General features: G+C 41.4%; 1 protein-coding gene across 1 annotated transcript; it reads right to left on the bottom strand.

The window, feature by feature from the left end:
• Positions 1-1,360: 1,360 nt before the first annotated feature.
• On the bottom strand, positions 1,361-12,608 carry LOC139479892 (scavenger receptor class F member 2-like). The gene is made up of 6 exons (XM_071262811.1): positions 12,527-12,608; positions 8,480-8,560; positions 6,061-6,400; positions 3,107-3,646; positions 2,698-2,803; positions 1,361-2,456 (listed from the first exon to the last, which is right to left on the bottom strand). The coding sequence occupies exons 2-6, from the start codon at positions 8,495-8,497 to the stop codon at positions 2,375-2,377; spliced, it is 1,086 nt and encodes a 361-aa protein (XP_071118912.1). The 5' UTR covers positions 8,498-8,560; positions 12,527-12,608; the 3' UTR covers positions 1,361-2,374.
• Between the last annotated feature and the right edge of the window lie 11,593 nt (positions 12,609-24,201).

Genomic DNA, 24,201 nt, shown 5'->3' on the forward strand with positions numbered 1-24,201 from the left:
ATATCACAATTAATCAACATATTTTTCGCATTAAAGCTATTTATATTTTTCACATTTACCAAGTGTTCTATTTCCATAACAAAAACACCATGGCTTATGCCCCTTGCAATATGACGTCATTGGTGCCAATTGATAAACATTATGACGTCATCATGCTTTGTTAGAGCCGCTTCACGTGGTGTAGGTACAGGTGTGTGATTCTTGCGTCTCAGATGCCAGCTAGCATAGTGTTATGCTGAGTCACCACTGCGCCGGAGTGTGTCGTAGGCCATGTTGTTTTACCGCAAACTGGTACTTGATATCTTTTGCGTTGAGAATAGACAGGGACCCAGTTGAATTGGCACCAATTACGCCATAATCTAAGGGGGATAACTCAGCCCTGTTTAGCTCGAAAAACGAAGGCCTCATAACGACATATCATTTTCACACTATTGTGAGCTTCCTACTTTCACTGTGAAAAAAATGAGTGTATATTTTCAAACACAGATACTAACTAATTCTCAAATTGCGTTTTGTTTAGAAAAAGAAAGAAAGTAACTTTTGCGTGTACACTTCCCCTTTAACTTTGTGATAAAGACGTGTGCCACCGCAAAGGACATGTGTGATACAGGACTGTGCCACAAATGTGGCTTATGTATCGTGACCCAGTGACACATGCAGTTGTTGAGTGTGAATGTACGTGTGACTTTCGGGATCAGCTCTGGATGGAGTTGATCAATATCGGTGATGTTGACTTTAGTTGCTACTTGCATGGTATGGACTCACTATGATTACAGACTATGTGATCAAGATGCTAATGAGTGTGTGTAAAATATATCAAGCCAATGTTTAAAATGGTGTTCAACAAACTCAATATATCGGCATAACCATTTAATGCAAAATAATATGTTGTTCTCTTAAATGTTCATCTATTAATTTTTTTTGTGTGTAATCTTCTTTATGGAGGAAAAAAGGTAATATATTGTAGGCGAAGCTTAAAGTCGCGATCTTTATATAAGGCTTTACAATAATTGTAGCGCTAATAGACTATAAGGTTGTTTTGTACAATCGAGCCTAGGTAATTCTCCAGAATCGGTTTTTGGTCCATTGGTTCAATATAGTACACGACATCATAATCCGTTGCGCAGTGTTAGACACCTATGATCGTGGGTTCAAATCCCAGACACTCCCTGATTATGTTTCTTGGCTTGTCAGTACTATCTATACCCGGAATTCATCAAAGTGGTAAACGTGTAAGACCTTCATCACTTTGGCGTGCCATGGCGTGATAAAAATGAAAGACTGCACTCAATATATTAACAGTATAAAATAACACAAATGTGGTTGACGTTTTTTATTCCGCAATTCATATATGGTCAATATAAAAAAAGATAACGACAAAGAAATATGGGGAGAAGCTGCAGATGTAAACATGGCCATGGACAATCGTACACAAAAGTACACTTCGTGAAAATACAAGACAACATTGCAGTGTACGTTCTGATAGTCGAACGGATATCGTGGCAAGTATTTTTAAATCAATTAACTTCACTCATGAATCGCATTTTTGTTTCATATTGGTTCCTCGGCATATTCCGCTTCCAGGATCATATTCCTGGCAGCAATGGAGTCGCGGTATTTCCTTATGTTATGGAAGACAGGAAATACGAATATATGTGAGGAGTCGAGTGAACTGATATGTCATGTTATTGATCATAAAGATATGTAAGGTCGTTAGAATAACAGGTTGGCTTCGGGAATGCCTTAGGTAGTCTATAGGAATATAGGAACAGTTAAAAAATATTTCAGTTTGGTTCCGTTGGCAATGTGTATGCCAGCAGGCTAATTTCCACCAATACATCCAAAGGGGCTTGTAACGCAAAAAGTAGGAGCTCCAAGATACGTGGTCACAAAACGAAAATAATGTAACGAGGTCAATTCATCTAGTTTGTTCGAGGAACAGGAACGTTGTCAATACTTTTATTGGCTTCGTAATGAAACATAGCTGAATTTTTTTATATCCGAAGTCGTATTTTGGGAGCCAGCGTCTTCAGAAGCTCCTCAAACTCTCGTGTTTTTTCGACTTACCGAATGGTGCTGTCTATTGGCTCGTATACACAAACACCATGCGTCCAAACACGCTGGATCAATGGCACCTGTCAGCCCGCCCATCGTCATCTTTTTCACGACACATAAACCTGATGGTAAAATGAGTTTACGTACGGTCGGCCCATTGCCGTGCCCCGTTCGTCGTGGACGACCTTGACCATGACCCCGCACTGGAAAAAGTCAGCGATCTGATTGACTATAAATAATATATGCATGAGAATCTTCCTCTACATCGTCTGGCTACATCAAAGGCACGCTTGATGTCAAGGCTGGGGAAGATGTGCATTCAGACGAATTTCTCACTGTTAATTGTTTCACACACTTCATATTGTTTTCGGTTGCAAAATCTGATCCTGTATTTCAAATAACTGAAACAAAATATAATTATCTATTATTCATAATAGATGCACTACATGTTCATGACATTAGTTTAGATGAAGCCCCAAGTTTTCTTGATTTGAAATGATGGGTTGTAAAATATGTGGTAAGATGTACATATTTATACCATTTTCATTTCAATGGACGAATGTGTATTCATTGAATACACATCTACAAATATAAACACTCTCCACATAGCAGTTGTGTACAACAGACCGACACAGTACTTACGTTAAGCATATCATCTGCACCACCATTACAACAAGGAACGGCGGAATCACAAGCAGAAAGGCGTAGAGGATGCGAATCTTAAATGTATCCGATGTTTCAGGTGCGTCTGAAATGGATGACGGATGGAAGAAATAAAAAGAAGGAAAGAACGAATACACAATGCTTATATGAATGTTTTGTTAATCCTTGTTACTTTAACGTCTTTAATTAATACCGTAATGCATGTCTCATCGGATGTAAACGAGCTATCGAAATGTCGACTGGAGCCAGGGCATTTGTTAATGAATGTTTTAGTTGGCCGGAAATAAAGTCACTTGCCATAGTCGACTTGTGAACATTTCTGTGATTTTGATACATTATTATGTCAAAGAAACAAATTGAAGAATTATCAAGAGTTTTAATGACCTACATCCATGCGTGCGAGTTTTCGTGACATCTATGGTGAAGGTGCACAGCTCGGCGTTTGGGAACTGGCTACAGGAGTAGCATTCTGATGGGCATTTCTGGTCACACCTCGCGCCTCTCCATCCAGATTCACAACCAACACTACAGTTCCCAATGACCACAGAACCTGTTTTTATACGTTTACACTTCTGAAAACTGGTAAGTGAATATTTGACAGCGACAGCACACTCCCCTGGATCCTGATAGCACACGTGGTTTAGGCAGGTGTTGCTGCAGGACATGTCACACTGACGCCCGTGCCAGCCACACTGGCAGCCAAGACAGGAGGCGTCTGTCTGATTGCAGCCTTCCTTGCAGGTGGTCGTGCAGGGGGCGCTGCAGGAAGGGCCATGGTAGCCACGGATGCACTGATGATCACACTCTCCAGACGTCCTGCTGCACCCGGAGTCACAGTTAGCGGGGCATGCTTTACTGCAGTCATCACCGTACAAGCCCTCCACACAATTCTGGCAAAGGACATCTAGGCAGCCTGGTTTTGCACTTCCTGAGGAAGATATGTAAGAACAGTGTGCAGGTGACAAGGGTTTAATTTTGTTTTACATTTTAGTTATAAAACGTCAGTTCAGTGTGAGAGGAAAACTCAACGTGATTCCTTGTGTCGAAACGTTCTCCGACTTGGTAAAACCAGCGAGCTTGAGTGTGGTGCTGACAAATCAAAGATTATCTTGGATTCGAAGCCACGTTCACCGGATCCTAGTACGATTAATGGACGCAACTCTACACAACGAATTGTCCAGTCTTAGGCCACTGGAATGCCCGAGAAAGAACATTACGGATAACAACTTTATTTATTTTCTTTATTGTATTGTACTAGCGACGTTTCGGTACAGACCAAGCAAGACTGACAACGGTACATAAGGATCTATACCGAAACGTCGCTATTACAGTACAGTAAAGAAGTCGTTATCCATAATTTATCATCCAAAACTGGCTCCCACAGGAGATATTGCTTGGATGAGATCAAGCGATATCTACACTGTAGATATCGCTGCAATGAAATTACATCACAATGCTTTGCAGACCATTGTGACGTCACTGGTTACCATGACGTCACAATCAAATGACATCACTAATGGCTCTGCTACTGAAGCTGTTAGCAGTACTTTTTTCACTAAAGACACTGCTAATTACTGTTTACAAAATGAAAAAGTTGGAAGAATGATGTTGGATGATAAATGAAATCTCACCCTCGTGTCTTTTGATATCAAATATATCAACACTCGTTGATAAAAGTGGCAAAAATCCTCGGCAAGTCTACTTTGTCACCCGTCAACTTCTAGGAAATGCCTATCAAACAATTCATAGAATACCCGAAGACCGAGAACACGGGGGGAAATGGAGAACATATTACGTTGCTTATATCGAGGATTGATTAACCGCACTGGTGGTATCTTAAGTAGCGTGAATGAGTACTGACTGGTACAACAAACTCGCCTGACATCATTTCAGGTCTGTAGCCAGTTGAGCTTGTGTGGTGAGACAGAACCATTGGTAGAGCTCGTTTAACCTTGAGCTCCTTTCACCAAGTGAAGTCACGTGATTCCAGTGCGTAAGAAACAAGAATAATGAAATTCGTTGGCGACTTATTGTTCCTCGATTTGGAAGCTAATATTTACTGTTGAGGCAACTCTTTCATTACAACAATGACCGAGGTCTCCACAGCTAAGGTATCACAAAATGTCTGAACCGTTCTGTCTAAAGCTGTCGTGGAAACATCAGATCACTTTACAAGTTCAACCGTGTTTCAAATATTAGACTAAAGTAATAATAATAACAATAATAATCCCTTCAAACAGGAAATCTTCATCGATTTAAAATGTGAAAATTTCAATGTTAATTGGTTCATCCCTTATATGTTATAAAGTATTCACCCGAATCCGTCAAAGATAGAGTTTTTCAGTTTTCTAGTCTACATTTGCGATGACAGATGGATTATATTTACGACTTACTTCAGCTTATCATTCTACCTACTGAAGGACTTCGCCCAATGTGGTAAACGTCTACGACCTGCATCACGTGCGGCTTCCTCCCGCTTGACGCTCACAATACCGGGGCGTGTAACGCTAAACGTTAGAAGCTACAACATCTACAAGATCACCATGGTCAGTAATATATAAAAGTGAGTGATTGAGTGATTGAGTGAGTGAGTTATGTTTAACGCCGCTTTTAACAGCATTCCAGTTAATCCATGGCAGTATTATATAAAACGAAAGGGATGTGACGAGAACAACTAACGAAGTTCGTTTAAGGATGAATTCAACAACGAATGCTGTAAATACCACAATACAACTTAACAGGAATTCATTTCAAGCCTATACATTTAGCTACATAATGAGACAGAGATAAAAGTAATCGAAGCCGTGCTTTGTGAGCCAGCGTCTTCAGAAGCTCATAATATAGTGATTTTTTTATTCTGAGCCAAGGTCCCAGCTCAGAATTTGTATCGCTTACTTCCGATGTTTATGTGTACACAAATACCACGCCCGATCGATGGCAACTGTCTGCCTGCCCATCGCCATTCTTTTCCCGACACACAAACCACATGATAGAAATAAGCCTTTTGTTGTGCCCCATCGACATAAACGACCTTGGCTTTGACATATCCCGCACTGAAAAAAAATCGCGCCATTCATTTTGCAGACGATGTTGGAGAGAAACATGCTCGTGCATATTTCATTAATAGTACATCAGATCTCTGTTTTATTTCAGTGCGGGTTATGTCAGGGCCAAGGTCGTCTATGACGAACGGGAAACGGCAGAAAGCTTATTGGGAATGACGATGAGCGAGCTGAAACTGGTTGTGTCCATATATCTTGTAGCTGCTATGTTTCGGGTTACAACACGCTGTGTTATTACTGAAATATCGTTCAACCTGGAGTTTACAATAACTCATCTTACCGTCATTTATTCCAGGTCCACAATAGGAATCACAGTTTGCACCACACCAATTTTCGACACAGTCTTCCCGGCATTCCCCAGTAACCTGATCACATGACATACATCCTTTACGACACTTCCAGTGACACATTTGCCCCGTCCAGCCATCAATACACCCAGTACTACATCTGAATGTTCCACTTCCGGGTTCAGACAAACATCTGGACTCATTGCAGTTTTGTCCACAGTTGGATAAGCATGATTGTCCATACTTGCCATCACTGCATATATCTACAGCATGTGCAGCATGGACAACACAGGAGCAAATGATGAGGACAGCAGCAGAACTCATGTTCTCTGACTGAAATAAAGATATCCAAACCCTATTACGCTGAAACATCACTTACATTGTTTAGTTAAAGCAACTATAATAAGATGAACCTGGCTACGAATATTTCGTTTACAATGATATACAGACAGAATGAATCTGGCTACGTATATTACGATGCAGCAATATACAGACAAGATGAATCTGGGACGAATATTACGATGCAGCAATATACAGACAAGATGAATCTTGCTACGTATATTACCATACAGCAATATACAGACAAGATAAATCTGGCTAAGTATATTACGATACAGCAATAAACTGACAAGATGAATCTGGCTACGTATATAACGATACAGCAATATGCAGACAAGATGAATCTGGCTACGTATATTACGATGCAGCGATATACAGACAAGATGAAACCTGCTACGGATATTACGATACAGCAATATACAGACAAGATGAATCTGGCTACGTATATTACGATACAGCAATATGCAGACAAGATGTATCTGGCTAAGTATATTACGATACAGCAATATACAGACAAGATGTATCTGGCTACGTATATTACGATGCAGCGATATGCAGACAAGATGAAACCTGCTACGGATATTATGATACAGCAATATGCAAACAAGATAAATCTGGCTAAGTATATTACGATACAGCAATATACAGATAGGATGAATCTTGCTACGTTTATTACGATACAGCAATATGCAGACACGATGTATCTGGCTAAGTATATTACGATACAGACATATACAGACAAGATGAAACCTGCTACGGATATTACGATGCAGCAATATACAGACAAGATGAATCTGGCTACGAATATTACGATACAGAAATGTATAGATCAGATGAATCTTGCTACGTATATTACGATACTGCAATATACAGACAAGCCAAATCTGGTTACGTATATTACGATACAGCAATATACAGACAAGATGAATCTGGCTATATATAATACGATGCAGCGATAAACAGACAAGATGAATCTTGCTACGAATATTACCATACAGAGATGTACAGACAAGATGAATCTTGCTACGTATATTATGATACAGCAATATACAGACAAGATGAATCTTGCTACGTATATTACGATACAGCAATATGCAGACAAGATAACTCTTGCTACGTATATTACGATACAGCAATATACAGACACGATAAATCTGGCTACATATATTATGATACAGCAATATATAGACAGGATGAATCTGGCTACGTATATTACGATACAGCAATATACAGACAAGATGAATCTTGCTACGTATATTACGATACAGCAAAATACAGACAAGATGAATCTGGCTACGTATATTACGATACAGCAAAATACAGACAAGATGAATCTTGCTACGTATATTACGATACAGCAATATACAGACAAGATGAATCTGGCTACGTATATTACAATGCAGCAATATACAGGCAAGATGAATCTGGCTACGAATATTATGATACAGCAATGTACAGACATGATGAATCTTGCTACGTATATTACGATGCAGCAATATACAGACACGATGAATCTGGCTACGCATATTAGGATGCAGCAATATACAGACAAGATGAATCTGGCTACGTATATTACGATACAGCAATATACAGATCATTTGAATCTGGCTACGTATATTACGATACAGCAATATACAGACAAGACGAATCTGGCTACGTATATTAGCATGCAGCAATATACAGACAAGTTGAACCCTGTTACGAATATTACGATACAGCAATGTACAGAAAAGATGAATCTGGCTACGTATATTGCGATACAGCAATATACAGACAAGATGAATCTGGCTACGAATATTACGATACAACAATATACAGACAAGATGAATCAGGGCTACGTATTTTACGATGCAGCATTATACGGATACAGAAAAACATACAAGATAAACGCTTCTTACAAAAGCGAGACAACTGCATTGTATCTTCCTCTCGAAAGGGAAATATGTTGTTTAATGCGTATTTCATTGTAAGCCAATACACAGAAACATAATGTTTTGCAACTACACACAGTGTTAACACGACTCAATGAACACAACCACTTGTTAACACTGACTACAATCTAACTTATATTACCTCCAGCGTCCTTGACATATGGTTCAAGCTTGCGGTAAAACTGCTTGGTGAATCACGCCAGCTGGCTCGTCGTGATATGGCCTGAAACTATCACAGCTAGATGATTTACTACTTCAATGTAATACATGTATAAACGTGTATCATCTGTCTTGCAACTATATCTCTGACCTGGATGAATATGTACGAATATTTCATATAATCCACAAAGCCTCTTGAAACCTAGAGGCGTTTCTAATCATGTTAAATGCACTCGATCGTTAGCCTTTTTTTTTTTGATAAAGGAAATATGAGGGTTCTATTATCATACGTTCATGTAAATATATCTTGATTTACAGTTAGAACTTCTATGCACGTAGTTGACAGTGAGACACAATGCATCTATCATTCAACCAACATTAACACAGCACAGTTAATGTCCGCTTCATGCATCAAATTTATTCGTGTCATAAAATACACGTTTCGATACGAGTAAACTCCTCCAAATGAGATGTGTTATTTACGCATAGAAGTACGTATAAATACATCCTAACGGCATACACTGTAGATGGAGAGTTGAAGTGTTCACAGAGTACATGGTATCCTTTGATGAGTAATTATCCAAATGTCTGTCTTGCGTGTAGATGTATGTGGCGTAGTAATACAGACAGACAAGATCAACGTGCCCTGATAGGTTCCAGAGTGCATTCTCCAATCTCCATGTCAGCCAAGGTATTCGGATGAGTGTGTGTGCGTGCGTGCGTGCGTGCGTGCGTGCGTGCGTGCGTGCGTGCGTGCGTGCGTGCGTTCATGCGCGCGCGTTCCGCAGTCAAGGTGCCGCAAAGATTTGACACGAGAGGATTTTAAAGTTCATCTGAAAACACTCCCAGATTCTCTAGCTCCCTTCGAAAGGAGAAAACAATGTCCCGACATCACTGAAGTCAAAGCACACTTGATCATAGCAACTTAGCAAACTTGATGAGATTCATTTCAGAACAAGCACAATTAAGAAAATCATACACGAACAACAGTTTCTGCCACAATAGTCACCACGATGTTCAATCATACGCTGGCGCGAATCCGTGAAAACTTCAAATTGACAGGTCAAATCATGCAGATTCCTCGTGTCAAATTAGCTGGCTTGTCTGCAGCCGTAAAAGCGATAACAGCGGCTGTTCAGTCATACTCGAGTTCCATTGGTAATCACATTGTACCAGCAGGCTCATTCCCTTCAACATCTACAGGTTAGTGTTGAAGTACATCATAGATCGGTGTTGTCATCTTGCTTCGTAAACCTGTGTTGATGCACGAAAAATGTAAACATTGGCAGCCATATTGACAGGTTTGAAGTGTGAGTAACTGTGATGGAGGTCCAGGTCTGCAACATCCAAGTTCGGGGTGGAGAGGCGTTTAATTTGATTTTTATTATTTACTGGGGGTAATTGCTAACTAACTAACTAGCTGAAGCGCTCGGTTCCAAATTACAATAAGAGGTATCTACTCTACAGTGGGACTACATCAAAGTTTAAAACACAATAGGTTTATCTATTAAATGTATTACCTTTGAAGAGAAGGTCGTGAAATGTTTGGCATTGTCTTGACTTATTATTTTACTATTGGTACACAATTAAGATTATGTATCAGTTGTTGAGTCAGTCTGTTAAGCAGGGCATTTGGCAAGGAGCCACTGACACCCATTCTTTTGGTTGAAATTTGACGTTTTTATCTAACTGACAGATTATCAACATCAGCTGCTGTCATACAGTAAAGATGGGAGTTTGCCAACATTTGTGTCCTACATCCGTTCTTATTATCGAGACTTTGCCATTGCACAATGTCACAATATAAAACCAACCATCAATTAAATTTGAAATATAATTCTACAACACAGTGACTATCAATAACACAGTGATGCGTTCACTACAATTAATATCATATTGCAGGTATCAGCATAATGCAGCTATGGCCTTTCTGAGTCATCAACGTTTCAGTGCATACACTGATCCTAAGTTAGTCTGTCAATCATCGGTGAGCCAGACTGTCAAATCTGTTTTGAGGTGAGTTTGACAAAATTAATAACTGAAACATAAGCTTCGTTGTCAGCGATATTCCCAGTACACATGACGTCATACATGGTGCATTGGCTCCATTCTGTTGATAAGCTTCGTTGTCAGCGATAGTACCACTACATCTAACGTCATACATGGTGCATGGTCTCCATTCTGTTGATAAGCTTCGTTGTCAGCGATATTCCCCGGACACATGACGTCATACATTATTTTGATAAGCTGCATTGCCAGCGATATTCCCAGTACACATGACGTCATACATGATGCAAAGGCTCCATTATGTTGAATCATTCTATTGATAAGCTTCGTTCTCAGCGATATTCCCCGAACACATGACGTCATACATTCTGTTGAAAAGCTTCATTCCCAGCGATATTCCCAGTACACATGACGTCATACATGGTGCATAGTCTCGATTCTGTTGATAATCTTCATTCTCAGCGATATTCCCAGTACACATGACGTCATACATGGTGCATTGGCTCCATTCTGTTGATAAGCTTCATTGTCAGCGATATTCCAAGTACACATGACGTCATACATTGTGCATAGGTTCCATTATGTTGAAAACTTCATTGTCAGCGATTGCACCAGTACCCTTGACGTCATACATGGTGCATAGTCTCCATTCTGTTGATAATCTTCATTTTCAGCGATATTCCCCGTACACATGACGTCATATATTCTTTTGATAAGCTTCATTCCCAGCGATATTCCCAGTACATGTGACGTCATACATGGTGCATAGTCTCCATTCTGTTGATAATCTTCATTTTCAGCGATATTCCCCGTACACATGACGTCATACAAGGTGCATTGGCTCCATTCCATTGATGAGCTTCGTTGTTAGCGATAGTACCAGTACACATGGCGTCATACATTCTGTTGATAAGCTTCATACAGGTTGTCGGGCGGTTAGACAGATCGCATATAGGTTGTCGGGCGGTCAGACAGACCGCATACATGTTGTCGGGCGGTTAGACAGATCGCATACAGGCTGTCGTGCGGTTAGACAGATCGCATACAGGCTGTCGGGCGGTTAGACAGATCGCATACAGGTGGTCTGGCGGTTAGACAGATCGCATACATGTTGTCGGGCGGTTAGACAGATCGCATACAGGTTGTCGGGCGGTTAGACAGATCGCATACAGGTGGTCGGGCAGTTAGACAGATCGCATACAGGCTGTCGGGCGGTTAGACAGATCGCATACAGGTGGTCTGGCGGTTAGACAGATCGCATACATGTTGTTGGGCGGTTAGACAGATCGCATACAGGTTGTCGGGCGGTTAGACAGATCGCATACAGGTGGTCGGGCTGTTAGACAGGCATACTTACAACGTCTGTTAAACTGTATATATATTTTTCAACAAAAACTCAATTTTACCCAACTAAAAATGTGTGGATTTCACTGAAAAAACAGCAATGCCTGGAGTTCGTAGGGGCAGCAATGGACTTGCGTCTGGCATAACATTAAGTTGTACATTACCTACACCGCTACCGACCCATGAATGTAGCGTAGTAAAAAGGTTTTGTGAACGCACACTTGTGGATTATCAGATGACAATGTTCTTGTGACTTATATTTGCTCGCAGAACAAACCGGTCATTATAGTCAGTCACTTAAGAAGCTCCAACAATTAGACAGTTACACAACAGATATTTCAAACTAAAACAATTACCTTACCTTCAAAAACGTAAATATGGTTGGGTCAGGTTATTCTCAAACAATGTACACAAGGCATTGTGCATACTTACAATAAGCTGAAATTAGATATACCTATTACATAGAGCAAAATGGGAAGTTTCCACTTGTCCTTCACCTTTGATATCCACCTTTGCACATCCATGTGTAAAAATACATAATACATGTCATGAAGAACTGCAGCTGCACGCCACAAGACAGTGGGTCTTGTAGGGTATGCATGTTTGGTGTGAGTGTATGATAGTTCCCAACTAGCCGACATGCATCTGTCAAAGTGTGCCATGTCCCCCCGACACTCACCGTGTAAAGGTTTCCTTGCTCCCCACACCGCGGGGCAGCCAGCGCCTACATAGCCACAGAAATGTCGCTGCAGTGGAAACTCACTTGTGATATGCATGCGTAGCACGGAATGACACGCATATGTGTTTTGCATTAGTAGAGAAAACAGTCGGTTGTTGTGTCCTGACAACAACCCAGAACTGGAGCAACGCGTCTTCTCCACTTACATTCACAGAAAGAAGTTACAGCATGTACATAACACAGTCCCCTCGAACTGTAGGGAATTTATATTTCATTTAAGATAAATGTTGTTGTCAAAACGTTTTTTATTTAACCTGATAGAAATATGAATTCTCTAACTGTAAATGTAAATGCAACACTCAGTGTTTAACTTTTACTGAAGTCCAGGAGACGCAAGTCCAGTATATCAAGTACATGTGTTATTACCGTGTATTCAGCCCATTCCCTCTGTATACGTGATTGCCATGTCACCAACCCATTCTCTACAAGTGAGTTGTTCCCCCAAAGATGGAGTTGGGCAACGCAGGTGAATGCAAAGGCCGGACGGCCGCATCCAAGATAAGGCGAATTATGGCAATCGGTACTGGGAGAAAAGGTATAGATTATCGCCTGAGGGTTGTGAGAATATTCAGGAAATACCAAACTTAACTCCCAAGTTTACAACAAAGGACGAGTCCAACATTGCCGAGGTCGAATTTTATTCACGGAGTCATCATTATTTAAATATGGGTAAATATTTTTAAAGCTTGTACATTTTATTAACATCCCTAAAGTGACTGAACATAAGGTTGTTATTTCTTATAAAAAGTAAAGCCCGTAGTCGTCGTTTATCGAAAATTAAGTATACTAACCAGTATGTACAAGCGTCGTCGGAAGACAATCAAGACTGAACTAATGGCGTTTAACTTGATACCAATGTAAGCATTCATGCTGGAGATTCAAGGACAACAACATAATTAAACTTCAATGATTAAAATAGATTCAGTCGAACATCCCATTTTCGTGTTTATAAATATTTTTTTTAAGTGGAAAATTCTACATTGAGCGAACTTCAATGATAATGGGAGACAACGGTACACTTGAAAGACGGGAAAGCAGCATGTGACCAACATACTGCATATAATATCATGTGATATTTTCAAAGGGGGTGGGGGCTTCAACGCCTCCCCGCAACACCCTTGATCCCCCCCTTGATCCGCCCGGGTAGGTGTGTACTACAGACTGCACGCTGCATGCACCAAGCAATCAGGAGTATTGTAGACTGCACGCTGCATGCACCACGCAATCAGGAGTATTGTAGACTGCACTCTGCATGCACCAAGCAATCAGGAGTATTGCAGACAGCACTCTGCATGCACCACGCAATCAAGACTATTGTAGACTGCACTCTGCATGCACCAAGCAATCAGGAGTATTGTAGACTGCACGCTGCTTGCACCAAGCAATCAGGAGTATTGTAGACTGCACTCTGCATGCACCAAGCAATCAGGAGTATTGTAGACTGCACTCTGCATGCACCAAGCAATCAGGAGTATTGTAGACTGCACGCTGCATGCACCAAGCAATCAGGAGTATTGTAGACTGCACTCTGCATGCACCAAGCAATCAGGAGTATTGTAGACTGCACGCTGCATGCACCAAGCAATCAGGAGTATTGTAGACTGCACTCTGCATGCACCAAGCAATCAGGAGTATTGTAGACTGCACGCTGCATGCACCAAGCAATCAGGAGTATTGTAGACTGCACTCTACATGCACCACGCAATCAGGACTATTGTAGACTGCACGCTGCATGCACCAAGCAATCAGGAGTATTGTAGACTGCACTCTGCATGCACCAAGCAATCAGGAGTATTGTAGACTGCACTCTGCATGCACCAAGCAATCAGGAGTATTGTAGACTGCACTCTGCATGCACCAAGCAATCAGGAGTATTGTAGACTGCACGCTGCATGCACCACGCAATCAGGAGTATTGTAGACTGCACGCTGCTTGCACCACGCAATCAGGAGTATTGTAGATTGCACGCTGCATGCACCAAGCAATCAGGAGTATTGTAGACTGCACTCTGCATGCACCACGCAATCAGGAGTATTGTAGACTGCACGCTGCATGTACCAAGCAATCAGGAGTATTGAAGACTGCACTATGCATGCACCAAGCAATCAGGAGTATTGTAGACTGCACGCTGCATGCACCAAGCAATCAGGAGTATTGTAGACTGCACGCTGCATGCACCAAGCAATCAGGAGTATTGTAGACTGCACGCTGCATGCACCAAGCAATCAGGAGTATTGTAGACTGCACTCTGCATGCACCAAGCAATCAGGAGTATTGTAGATTGCACTCTGCATGCACCAAGCAATCAAGACTATTGTAGACTGCACTCTGCATGCACCAAGCAATCAGGAGTATTGTAGACTGCACTCTGCATGCACCAAGCAATCAGGAGTATTGTAGACTGCACTCTGCATGCACCAAGCAATCAGGAGTATTGTAGACTGCACTCTGCATGCACCAAGCAATCAGGAGTATTGTAGACTGCACTCTGCATGCACCAAGCAATCAGGAGTATTGTAGACTGCACTCTGCATGCACCAAGCAATCAGGAGTATTGTAGACTGCACTCTGCATGCACCACGCAATCAGGAGTATTGTAGACTGCACGCTGCATGCACCAAGCAATCAGGAGTATTGTAGACTGCACGCTGCATGCACCAAGCAATCAGGAGTATTGTAGACTGCACTCTGCATGCACCACGCAATCAGGAGTATTGTAGACTGCACTCTGCATGCACCACGCAATCAGGAGTATTGTAGACTGCACGCTGCATGCACCAAGCAATCAGGAGTATTGTAGACTGCACTCTGCATGCACCAAGCAATCAGGAGTATTGTAGACTGCACTCTGCATGCACCAAGCAATCAGGAGTATTGTAGACTGCACGCTGCATGCACCAAGCAATCAGGAGTATTGTAGACTGCACGCTGCATGCACCAAGCAATCAGGAGTATTGTAGACTGCACTCTGCATGCACCAAGCAATCAGGAGTATTGTAGATTGCACGCTGCATGCACCACGCAATCAGGAGTATTGTAGACTGCACGCTGCATGTACCAAGCAATCAGGAGTATTGTAGACTGCACTCTGCATGCACCAAGCAATCAGGAGTATTGTAGACTGCACGCTGCATGCACCAAGCAATCAGGAGTATTGTAGACTGCACGCTGCATGCACCAAGCAATCAGGAGTATTGTAGACTGCACTCTGCATGCACCAAGCAATCAGGAGTATTGTAGACTGCACGCTGCATGCACCAATCAATCAGGAGAATTGTAGATTGCACGCTGCATGTACCAAGCAATCAGGAGTATTGCAGACTGCAGACTGCACTCTGCATGCACCAAGCAATCACGAGTATTGTAGATTGCACGCTGCATGTACCAAGCAATCAGGAGTATTGTAGACTGCACTCTGCATGCACCAAGCAATCAGGAGTATTGTAGACTGCAGGCTAATAAAATTAGCATTAGATTCTTTAACTGTAACTGTTTCTTTATGAAATGTACAAAGCTACATTGACAATGTCCCTCCCCTGAATGTCCAAGAGTCATCATTGTCAGTCCCACAGCAAGCATCAACATGCGCTTACAGTTGGCAGCTGACGCATCACGTTTTCTTCAGGTTGATTTTATATTAGAAATTAAAGCTATACAATATAACCAGCAATTGATTACTACACATCTGTACATATCCAATTAGCATAATAATAGAGCCACAATATAATTAGGTATTCCATGCTGCTATGGTTGTACGTCAATGTAAGTAATGTCATACATGGTCACAATTGGTCAACAACACCGATGATATAAATCTCATTTGCTCTGTGGCTGTTATCACTATCAACGACTCGGACTTGATAGATGGAGACCACTAGTCTGTAAATGTCCTCTGCTTTACGTGATCTAATCGAATTCTTTTACATGCATTTATTGCATACATTTATGAAACAGGGTACAATCTTGTCGGCCATCAGCAATACAAAGGACAAATTCAGAAAATGTAGTGTCGCTGTAATATTCATGCATTCTACATAGTGTTGCTGTAATATTCAATGGCGCTAGTCATTAAGGGGGATAAAACAAGGACTGGTCGGCTCGGAGTCAGTATATGTAAGCACTACTTCACCTCGCCCCCCCTGTATTAATCAAGCATACTATGTACCAAAAAACACGAGAATGCGAGATCGCGATTGGTCAAATCTCGCGTTCTCGCGATCTCGTATTTTGGGCATATTTAGCTCGTGTATAATGGTCGAGATCGCATCGCGAGAATGCGAGATCGCGAGTATAACCCTTACAGTATTCAATAATTTGCAGATTTTTTTGCATAATAATTATGATATTCTACTACACAAAACCACCTCCTTGGTCTAGTGGTAGAGCATCCGAAAAACAAGGACTCGGTTCGGAGTTAGTACACACATACACACACACACACACACACGCACGCACGCACGCACGCACGCACGCACGCACGCACGCACGCACGCACGAACAAACACATATGTGCATGGGGCATGATGGCTACCCAATTCTCTTTGGGCGTCTCAGAGCGCATAAAACTCCGGTTTGCTGCTAACTTTTCAGACTCAGTATCCTCGCGGCCATGAAACATTTATAGCAATGTTATAAAGTCAGTCATCTTAGGAGTTGCGCCAGTCACGGCCTGTGTTTCTCGAAATTATATTTTGTGTAGATCGGCTGATCAGGCCATTTTATTTTAAGAACATCTTTAGAATACAGTACCACAAACTTTTCAAACAGGTGCAATACCCTGTGGCGTAATTTGTTGTGTTGGGGTACTGTATTCTAAAGGTGCTCCTCGTAGGATCATGGTAGGCCTAAGGGTCGCAACTCTGCAAAGTGAATTGAAAATATTTTGCTTCCATGAAATCACAAAACAAGCAACAGGCTGTGTGGAAATGTTAATGATTCTAAACTTTACTTTTACCTTTAGACGCTAATCCTGATATTAAACTGCTACCCCTGCTGGTTTGCACAGCAAGAATCGTTGATCCAGTCAAGCATTTTTTGTTCGCTGTCAAAGTCAGCCGCCATTTTGGTTTGAGAACGAAGCGACCTCTGCCAGCGATTGTTTCGCTTGCAAGCGGCTTACTGTTGTAAGGTAAATCGCTGTCCATCGCTTGCAAGCGATTCGCGCTTTGTAACGCACCCAAGTATTACAGCTAAAATGGATAGACACACATACAGACCCATGAAATGAATTTGATAATGTCCTCATGAAAATGGAAAGGAGTGGACTGAAATACGATACCAAGGTACACTTACATTATACCGGATACCTGTCGACCATGCTTGTTGGATGATTCTTAAAAAGCGGCACTCGACAGCGTGACTACTGGAAAAAAGGTGGAATAACGCTCAAGATATGCAGAAAAAAATTATTCCATTTGCATTTGTATGATTTAATTAAACGACGAAATAGAATATCAAAGTAAATAATAAAACAGGGAAAATCAGATCTTACCATAAAACAAATACACGAAAGTAGAAGTTCGATAATAGCGAGCGGGGACATTAACATTATATGTTACATTAACTCGGGGTACTGAAATGACATTGGAGCACCTTTAGAATAAAGTACCACAACTTCTCGTGAGGACGATCTCTGCCGTAGGTCACAAGCAACCAGTTTTCGTGAGAATCCGTCTGACGCGAACTCCCGATTGTTAGCCCGACAGCTAACCGACTGAGCTACGTCCACATGGTGAAACTAAGTGCAAATTTACCTAGTCATGCCTACGACGTTACGGAACTGAACGAAAAGGGTCGAATAGGTGATGGACACTAACGAGGGGTTACGGGAAGGCATGGTGTCTCGTGACTTTAGTCTTCGGACACTTACGGATGATCCCTATGTCATTTGGCAAACTCGTCCCATTCGGTAATCTACAAGATACCGAGTGGTGAGGAATGAGCCGATATGGCGCGAACTGAAAACGGCTCCAGGCGTCAGACGTCAGACATCGAACTCGCGAATTTTTCGAATGATTTGTATCGGAACTGTGAACTTTAAGTTATCTGGTCGTGCTGTGTTCGTTCATTCATGAACAACACTTCCCGAAACAGCGCCACAACATACGCTTCAAAGGGGACACCGATGGCACAACCGGATCATCCCAAGTAAGTCTAAATATCTGTCCAGATAGTTTAAACAGACTTCATTTCACCACGCTTATCCTTTTACGCTACATCAAATTGAAAGTTGCGAAAATGGTCGGGTGCGTCACGCTCAAGGGACGCGCTCGATTGGCAGTCGTACATTGTAAATCGATTTATAGATCTAGCTCGATTATACGTCTGTAGGAGCTCAATGCATAACTTATATAGAATGCAAACCGAATTTGATGCGTGTGACTATCTTGTTTGGTTTAATAAAGTGTTTGTAAATATCTCTCGTGCTCATGAATTTCTTCAGTTCTGCCTTGTAATCGCAAAATGAATGACGTCTCGCGATTTTTTATGAATGAAAAAAGTAGTCCCGGTGTGACAGAGGTCACGGTTATCCAATCAAAACGAATAAAACAAGGTCAACCTTGTACGACACACGTGTGACGTACGGATTTAGTATCTTACCACCTGTATCTTCACCACGTGGGTAATAATACAAATTACGCCATAGGGTATTGGCACGTGTTTGAAAAGATTGTGGTACTGTACTCTAAAGGTAGGCCATGACATTTACCTTCGAAAGTTCATTTTGCAAGGACTTGTGTGGAAGACACAAACACCCTTGTTAATTTAGTGAGTCGGCTAAAAAAAGAAACCGTTACTGATGAAGGAGCTCGCGCACATCCCTTTCCAAAAAGGCGGAAGATATCCGGCATACTGCTACCTAGCTGGTACCAACATGAGTAAAACATGTACAATTGCAGCGAACTCACCTCGAATTTCCTTTGTTGATTCACGAACCAACCGACAGATAAACATGTCGGAAATGCCAATGCAACCCCTCCTATATAACGTTGATGATGTGACGTCATCCAACACTTGTGACGTCAAAGCAAAGTATTCGATGACGTCATCCAACAGATGTAAAGTATTCAATAACGTCATCAAACGACACTAGGGGTGCGTTGCAAAGCGCCAATCGCTTGCAAGCGATGTACAGCGATTCGCCTTACAACAGTGCGCTAACTTTCAGCCGCTTGCAAGCGAAACAATCGCTGGCTGAGGTCGCTTCGTTCTCAAACCAAAATGGCAGCTTGCTTTGACAGCGGAACAAGAAATTCTTGACTGGATCAACGAGGAAATCAGCAAAGGCAGCGAAGACCCCATCATCCTCAGCCTGCTCTACATCTTCAAAGTAGTCATAAATTCCATCAGCACGGCATCGAACCTCTTCTATTACTTTCTTCATTACGTCAAGGCAACCAAGCGCTAGTTGCGCCGCCATTTTGGAAGAGTGCGCAAGCGCTTCGAACTGTTGCAGGCCCCGGGTTGAGCGATGAATTTGCTTTCCCTAAGCGTTTCGTGGCTTGCAACGCGCCCGAGAACAAACATTAGTAGATGTAAAGGGACATTCACACGGTACAACTAGTTGTATACAATTAGTTGAACTAACTTAAGTTGTACACTCGGCATTCCCACGGCAGCGAGTTGCATACATCTCGGGTCTCGCGAGATCTCTGACAAAAAGCTTGTGATTCACTACATTATCGCTAAAATCCTGTGCCCTGTTCCACAAAGCGATCTTACCCCTACGACTACCGTAGGCCTGTGTTAAAGTATGGGAGTTACGATCATCTTAGCGCTAAGATCGCTTTGTTGAACAGGGCCCTGGTTGCCGAGTTACATGTTCAGAAGCATAGTTTTGAAATATCAACGCTGTGCGAGAATTGCGGTCGCGCGGTACTGGGTCAACCTCTGACTTTGCAATTTAACCGAGTTGTATATTACTGAAGTTTTGACCCCATGATGAAAAAATGAAAGTTTGGTTTGAAGTGTTAAATGTTGTCCAGGTTTCTGTTTTGCTGATGATAAAGCCTCTAAAATATGTAGCCATTAACATTTGATCGTACATAGATAAAGTACAGTGCGACGAATTGTTTTATTTTTATTTGACAGATTTATGTAAACGAACAAAATACTGTCTAATATCCGAACAACGTCATGACAGATATATTAGAATTGTACGATGATGTATACGAAAACGTTCTCGTTTTAGGTGGCGAAAATAAAGTTTCCACTATGACGTCAAAACACGAGGGAGATGTCCATATGTACAAAGACAAAAAAGGGCATAACTCCGCAATGCTTAACTGTAAGCCATTGTAATCCAGTATACGTCTTGTCCGTGGTGAGCATATTCTATGGCTCAGGACAATACATTCAAGTTGTTTTTTTAGTTATGTTTATCTACAAAGTTCCTACACGGCTATCGATTTTGATAACCACAACGGTTCCTTTTCTGGGACATTGACTGATTGCCATCCAAAATGTTCTGAAGACATATTTCGGATTTTGTGATAATTTAGAAGAATGATCTATAAAACTCCTGAAAGTGCCCTATGGCCAGTTGAAACCAAATACGTTTAGATGCCCAATTAATAAGTAACGTTGAAATCGGTACCACAAAAATGTAACAGAATATTACCACTGATATTCGTTCATAGTATAGAAAGTTTCGATTAAAAGAACAGAATGTTGGGCTTTATCACTACAATCCCCCACCCCCCATCCCACCCCCACCCACCAACGCACTCCCAAACTGTCGACTTCAATTTTACGTTAGTTCCACATTGACAAGGCAAAATAATGACAAATGGTCATTTATGGAGTTAATATCCCTTCATGGCGTTTGATATTCTCTTGAAACTGTAAATGTCTCACTTAACCCGTCAATCGAGACCGTTCGTTTCGCAAAGCGCCATTTTTCTAACTTGACCAGCGTGTATTCTTTCGCTTCCAACAGCAGTCTCGAAGCTTTCAAGAATGTGTTTTGTTAAAGTTGATTTTGTATAAAATCATATCTACTTGTATGATACAGAATTTTCGCAACCCAAAATATTTGTGTTACCTTGGTTTACATATATTTTTAACGATTTGTTCAGTCGCAAATACAAGGGGTAGTGACCCGTCCCTGTGTGCTGCGCCACTCGTGAAAATATCTCCTTTCCCTCCGTCACTCGGTGAGAGGAACATGATTTTTCACTGGACACATGAAATATCCTCTATCTCTAATTGAGTGACGGGGCCAAAGGAGATATTTTCACGAGTCGTGTTTCAAATGTTAAGTTTAGCGCGGTATGTTTAACTCCTAATTACAAATGGAAGATGAAATACCTGATGTGACAGTGACCTTGAAAGTGCTACTTCCAATTTAGGTCGTATTTTGATCAGCATTCTGCAGGTTAGCCTAACATCGCGATTTCAGTTTTCAATTACCATACAGTGGACGTCGGGTCGTTTTTGTGGTATTTGAGAGGGATTTATGACGTTGTCGCTCGCAATTCTTTGTATATATTTTACAAGTATCAATGTCATTCATGTTACCGACTGAAAAATCTGTCAATAGTCCAAGTAGATCAGGTGACATGTTTGTTTACTTTATGCCGGACCCGTGAAGATCCGGGTTAGAACTGGTCTTCAGCAACCCATGCCTGTCGTAAGAGGCGATGATGGGGTGGTCGGGTAGTCAGGCTCGCTGATTTGGTTGATACATGTCATCGTATCCCAATTGCGTGGGTCGATGATCATGATGTCAGTCTCTGTATTGTCTGGTCCAGACTCGATTGTTTACAGACTAGGTGGAATATTGCCGAGTGCGGCGTAAAACAACAAACCAACAAAGCATGTTCCTATCCATATTATGCACACGAGTCATTAAAGTGACGGATTGAAAAATACCAATCGCATTCAGTAAGTAAGAGAGACGCCTATCCTAACAGTAGGATGTTGTACAAGTCCTGTGATAAAACCTGTCAAAAGGTTATATCACAGACCTTGTACAACGTCCTACTATGCACCTAAAGTAACCTGCTCAGATGTACATTGTAAACGGGCAAGTTAAACAGTGCAGCGTTTAACAACAAACAAACAAACAAACAAACACACTTCATGCCGGGCCATCGTGTGCCAATTATTCCAACGCGATGTTAAGCGGCCGTAAATCAAATAATCGCTAGTTAACGAATATACGTTTAGTAAAATTAACCAGACAAATTAGATCTACAATGTCATGGTAGAATGTGTTCTATTTGAAATATTTGTTTGTGAAAATTCCATCGAGGGGTATGCGTAAGTGCATGAGTAATGCAAGCACTGGCAATATATTCACTTTAAATGTTTTGATTGCAGTGCATATCAAGTACAACGGGATATCAGAATTGCGATGACAGAACTATCAATCACTTCAAAACATAATTCAGTAATTCCAGCGGTATAAAAGTCAACTTCGACGTCACGCACACCGCATATACTTCTACAATATTGTAGTTATGAATACAAATAATTGCATCAGTTTTTCGCTTGGCGTTTTAAACAACATTCCTGCATTTGAAACGATTGTACGTCTTCTCGACATACAGCATTCCAGTGGTGAAGCGTTGATGATTGCAACATTGTTTACTTGTTTCGACTTGTCATAAATAGAGGTTATCACGCGAGTGTGTTTCGGGATGGTAAATATCCTGTATTAGGAATAAACATTGTATTTAGCGAGCCTCGTGTGTCCCTAATATTGGATATTTACCAACCCCAAACACACAAGCGTGATAACCTCTTTATCATACACAATGCATCGTCATTCTTCCATTCTGTGCTCGAAAAGTTATTAACATTGCCAAGGGAAGCTACTCTAACCGTAGTCAATGATACGTTGCGTTTGTTTAGAGTCTGTCCTGTCATAACGTTACGAAGTGCAATCAGATGTACAAACGGGGACAAAACGAAACAAGGTAACAATTCGGACACATTTCGACCAAGTCCAACTGTTATATTTGGGGGAAAGGTTGTCAAGCTGCAGAGGTCTACAAGCACAGACATGGACACTAATCTCGCTTGGCTAGTGTCCTCGCTAAATTGTTTCGCAGTTTATATCTCCAAAGTTACCCAAACTCTGTAAAATGCCTTAGCTAAGTCTCTCATTTTCAGTTTATAAGACTATTCTTTTGATAATGATAACAATTATCCCAGTAGTTTCTGCAGATTCCCGATGGTTCATTCTGACTCGATCACCGAATGACAATTGCTGGGCGACACCATGTTTGTTTGTAAACACTGAAAGTAGTCCTTTTCGTTTCCAATCGTTTTTATCCGTTGGCTTCATCAAGCCGAGAAACCTGTATGATAAATATTAATGTTAGATATTTGATTAGCCACTCCATATTCTCGTGTGTATAATAAACATTTATTTTACAGAAAATACAGCTGAGTACATGGGATGCATACACAATCCCAATTTCTGCGTACATATTGTTCACCCCTTCTTCACATTTGTTAACCGACTGTCTCTCACATATTTTCAATGGCGCGCCTCGCTTATTACCGCGAGTATTTGTATTCTTAGTCAACTACTGCCTGCATGACAAAGGGTATTGTAGCGTCGACAATTGTTTAGGTTTTGAATTATTGATATCCCTATTTTTAAA

The sequence above is a fragment of the Haliotis cracherodii genome, unplaced genomic scaffold, assembly GCF_022045235.1.
Source record: "Haliotis cracherodii isolate W230 unplaced genomic scaffold, xgHalCrac1.p SCAF_4, whole genome shotgun sequence".
In the NCBI taxonomy this organism is placed as follows: Eukaryota; Metazoa; Mollusca; class Gastropoda; order Lepetellida; family Haliotidae; genus Haliotis; species Haliotis cracherodii.

Bases quoted from the DNA above. Each gene is read 5' to 3' on its own strand.
- LOC139479892 (XM_071262811.1), bottom strand. The intron at 3,647-6,060 runs GTAAGATGAGTT...TATCTTCCTCAG, and splicing joins TGGACCTGGAATAAATGACG to GAAGTGCAAAACCAGGCTGC. The intron at 2,457-2,697 runs GTAAGTACTGTG...ATTTTGTTTCAG, and splicing joins GTGCAGATGATATGCTTAAC to TTATTTGAAATACAGGATCA.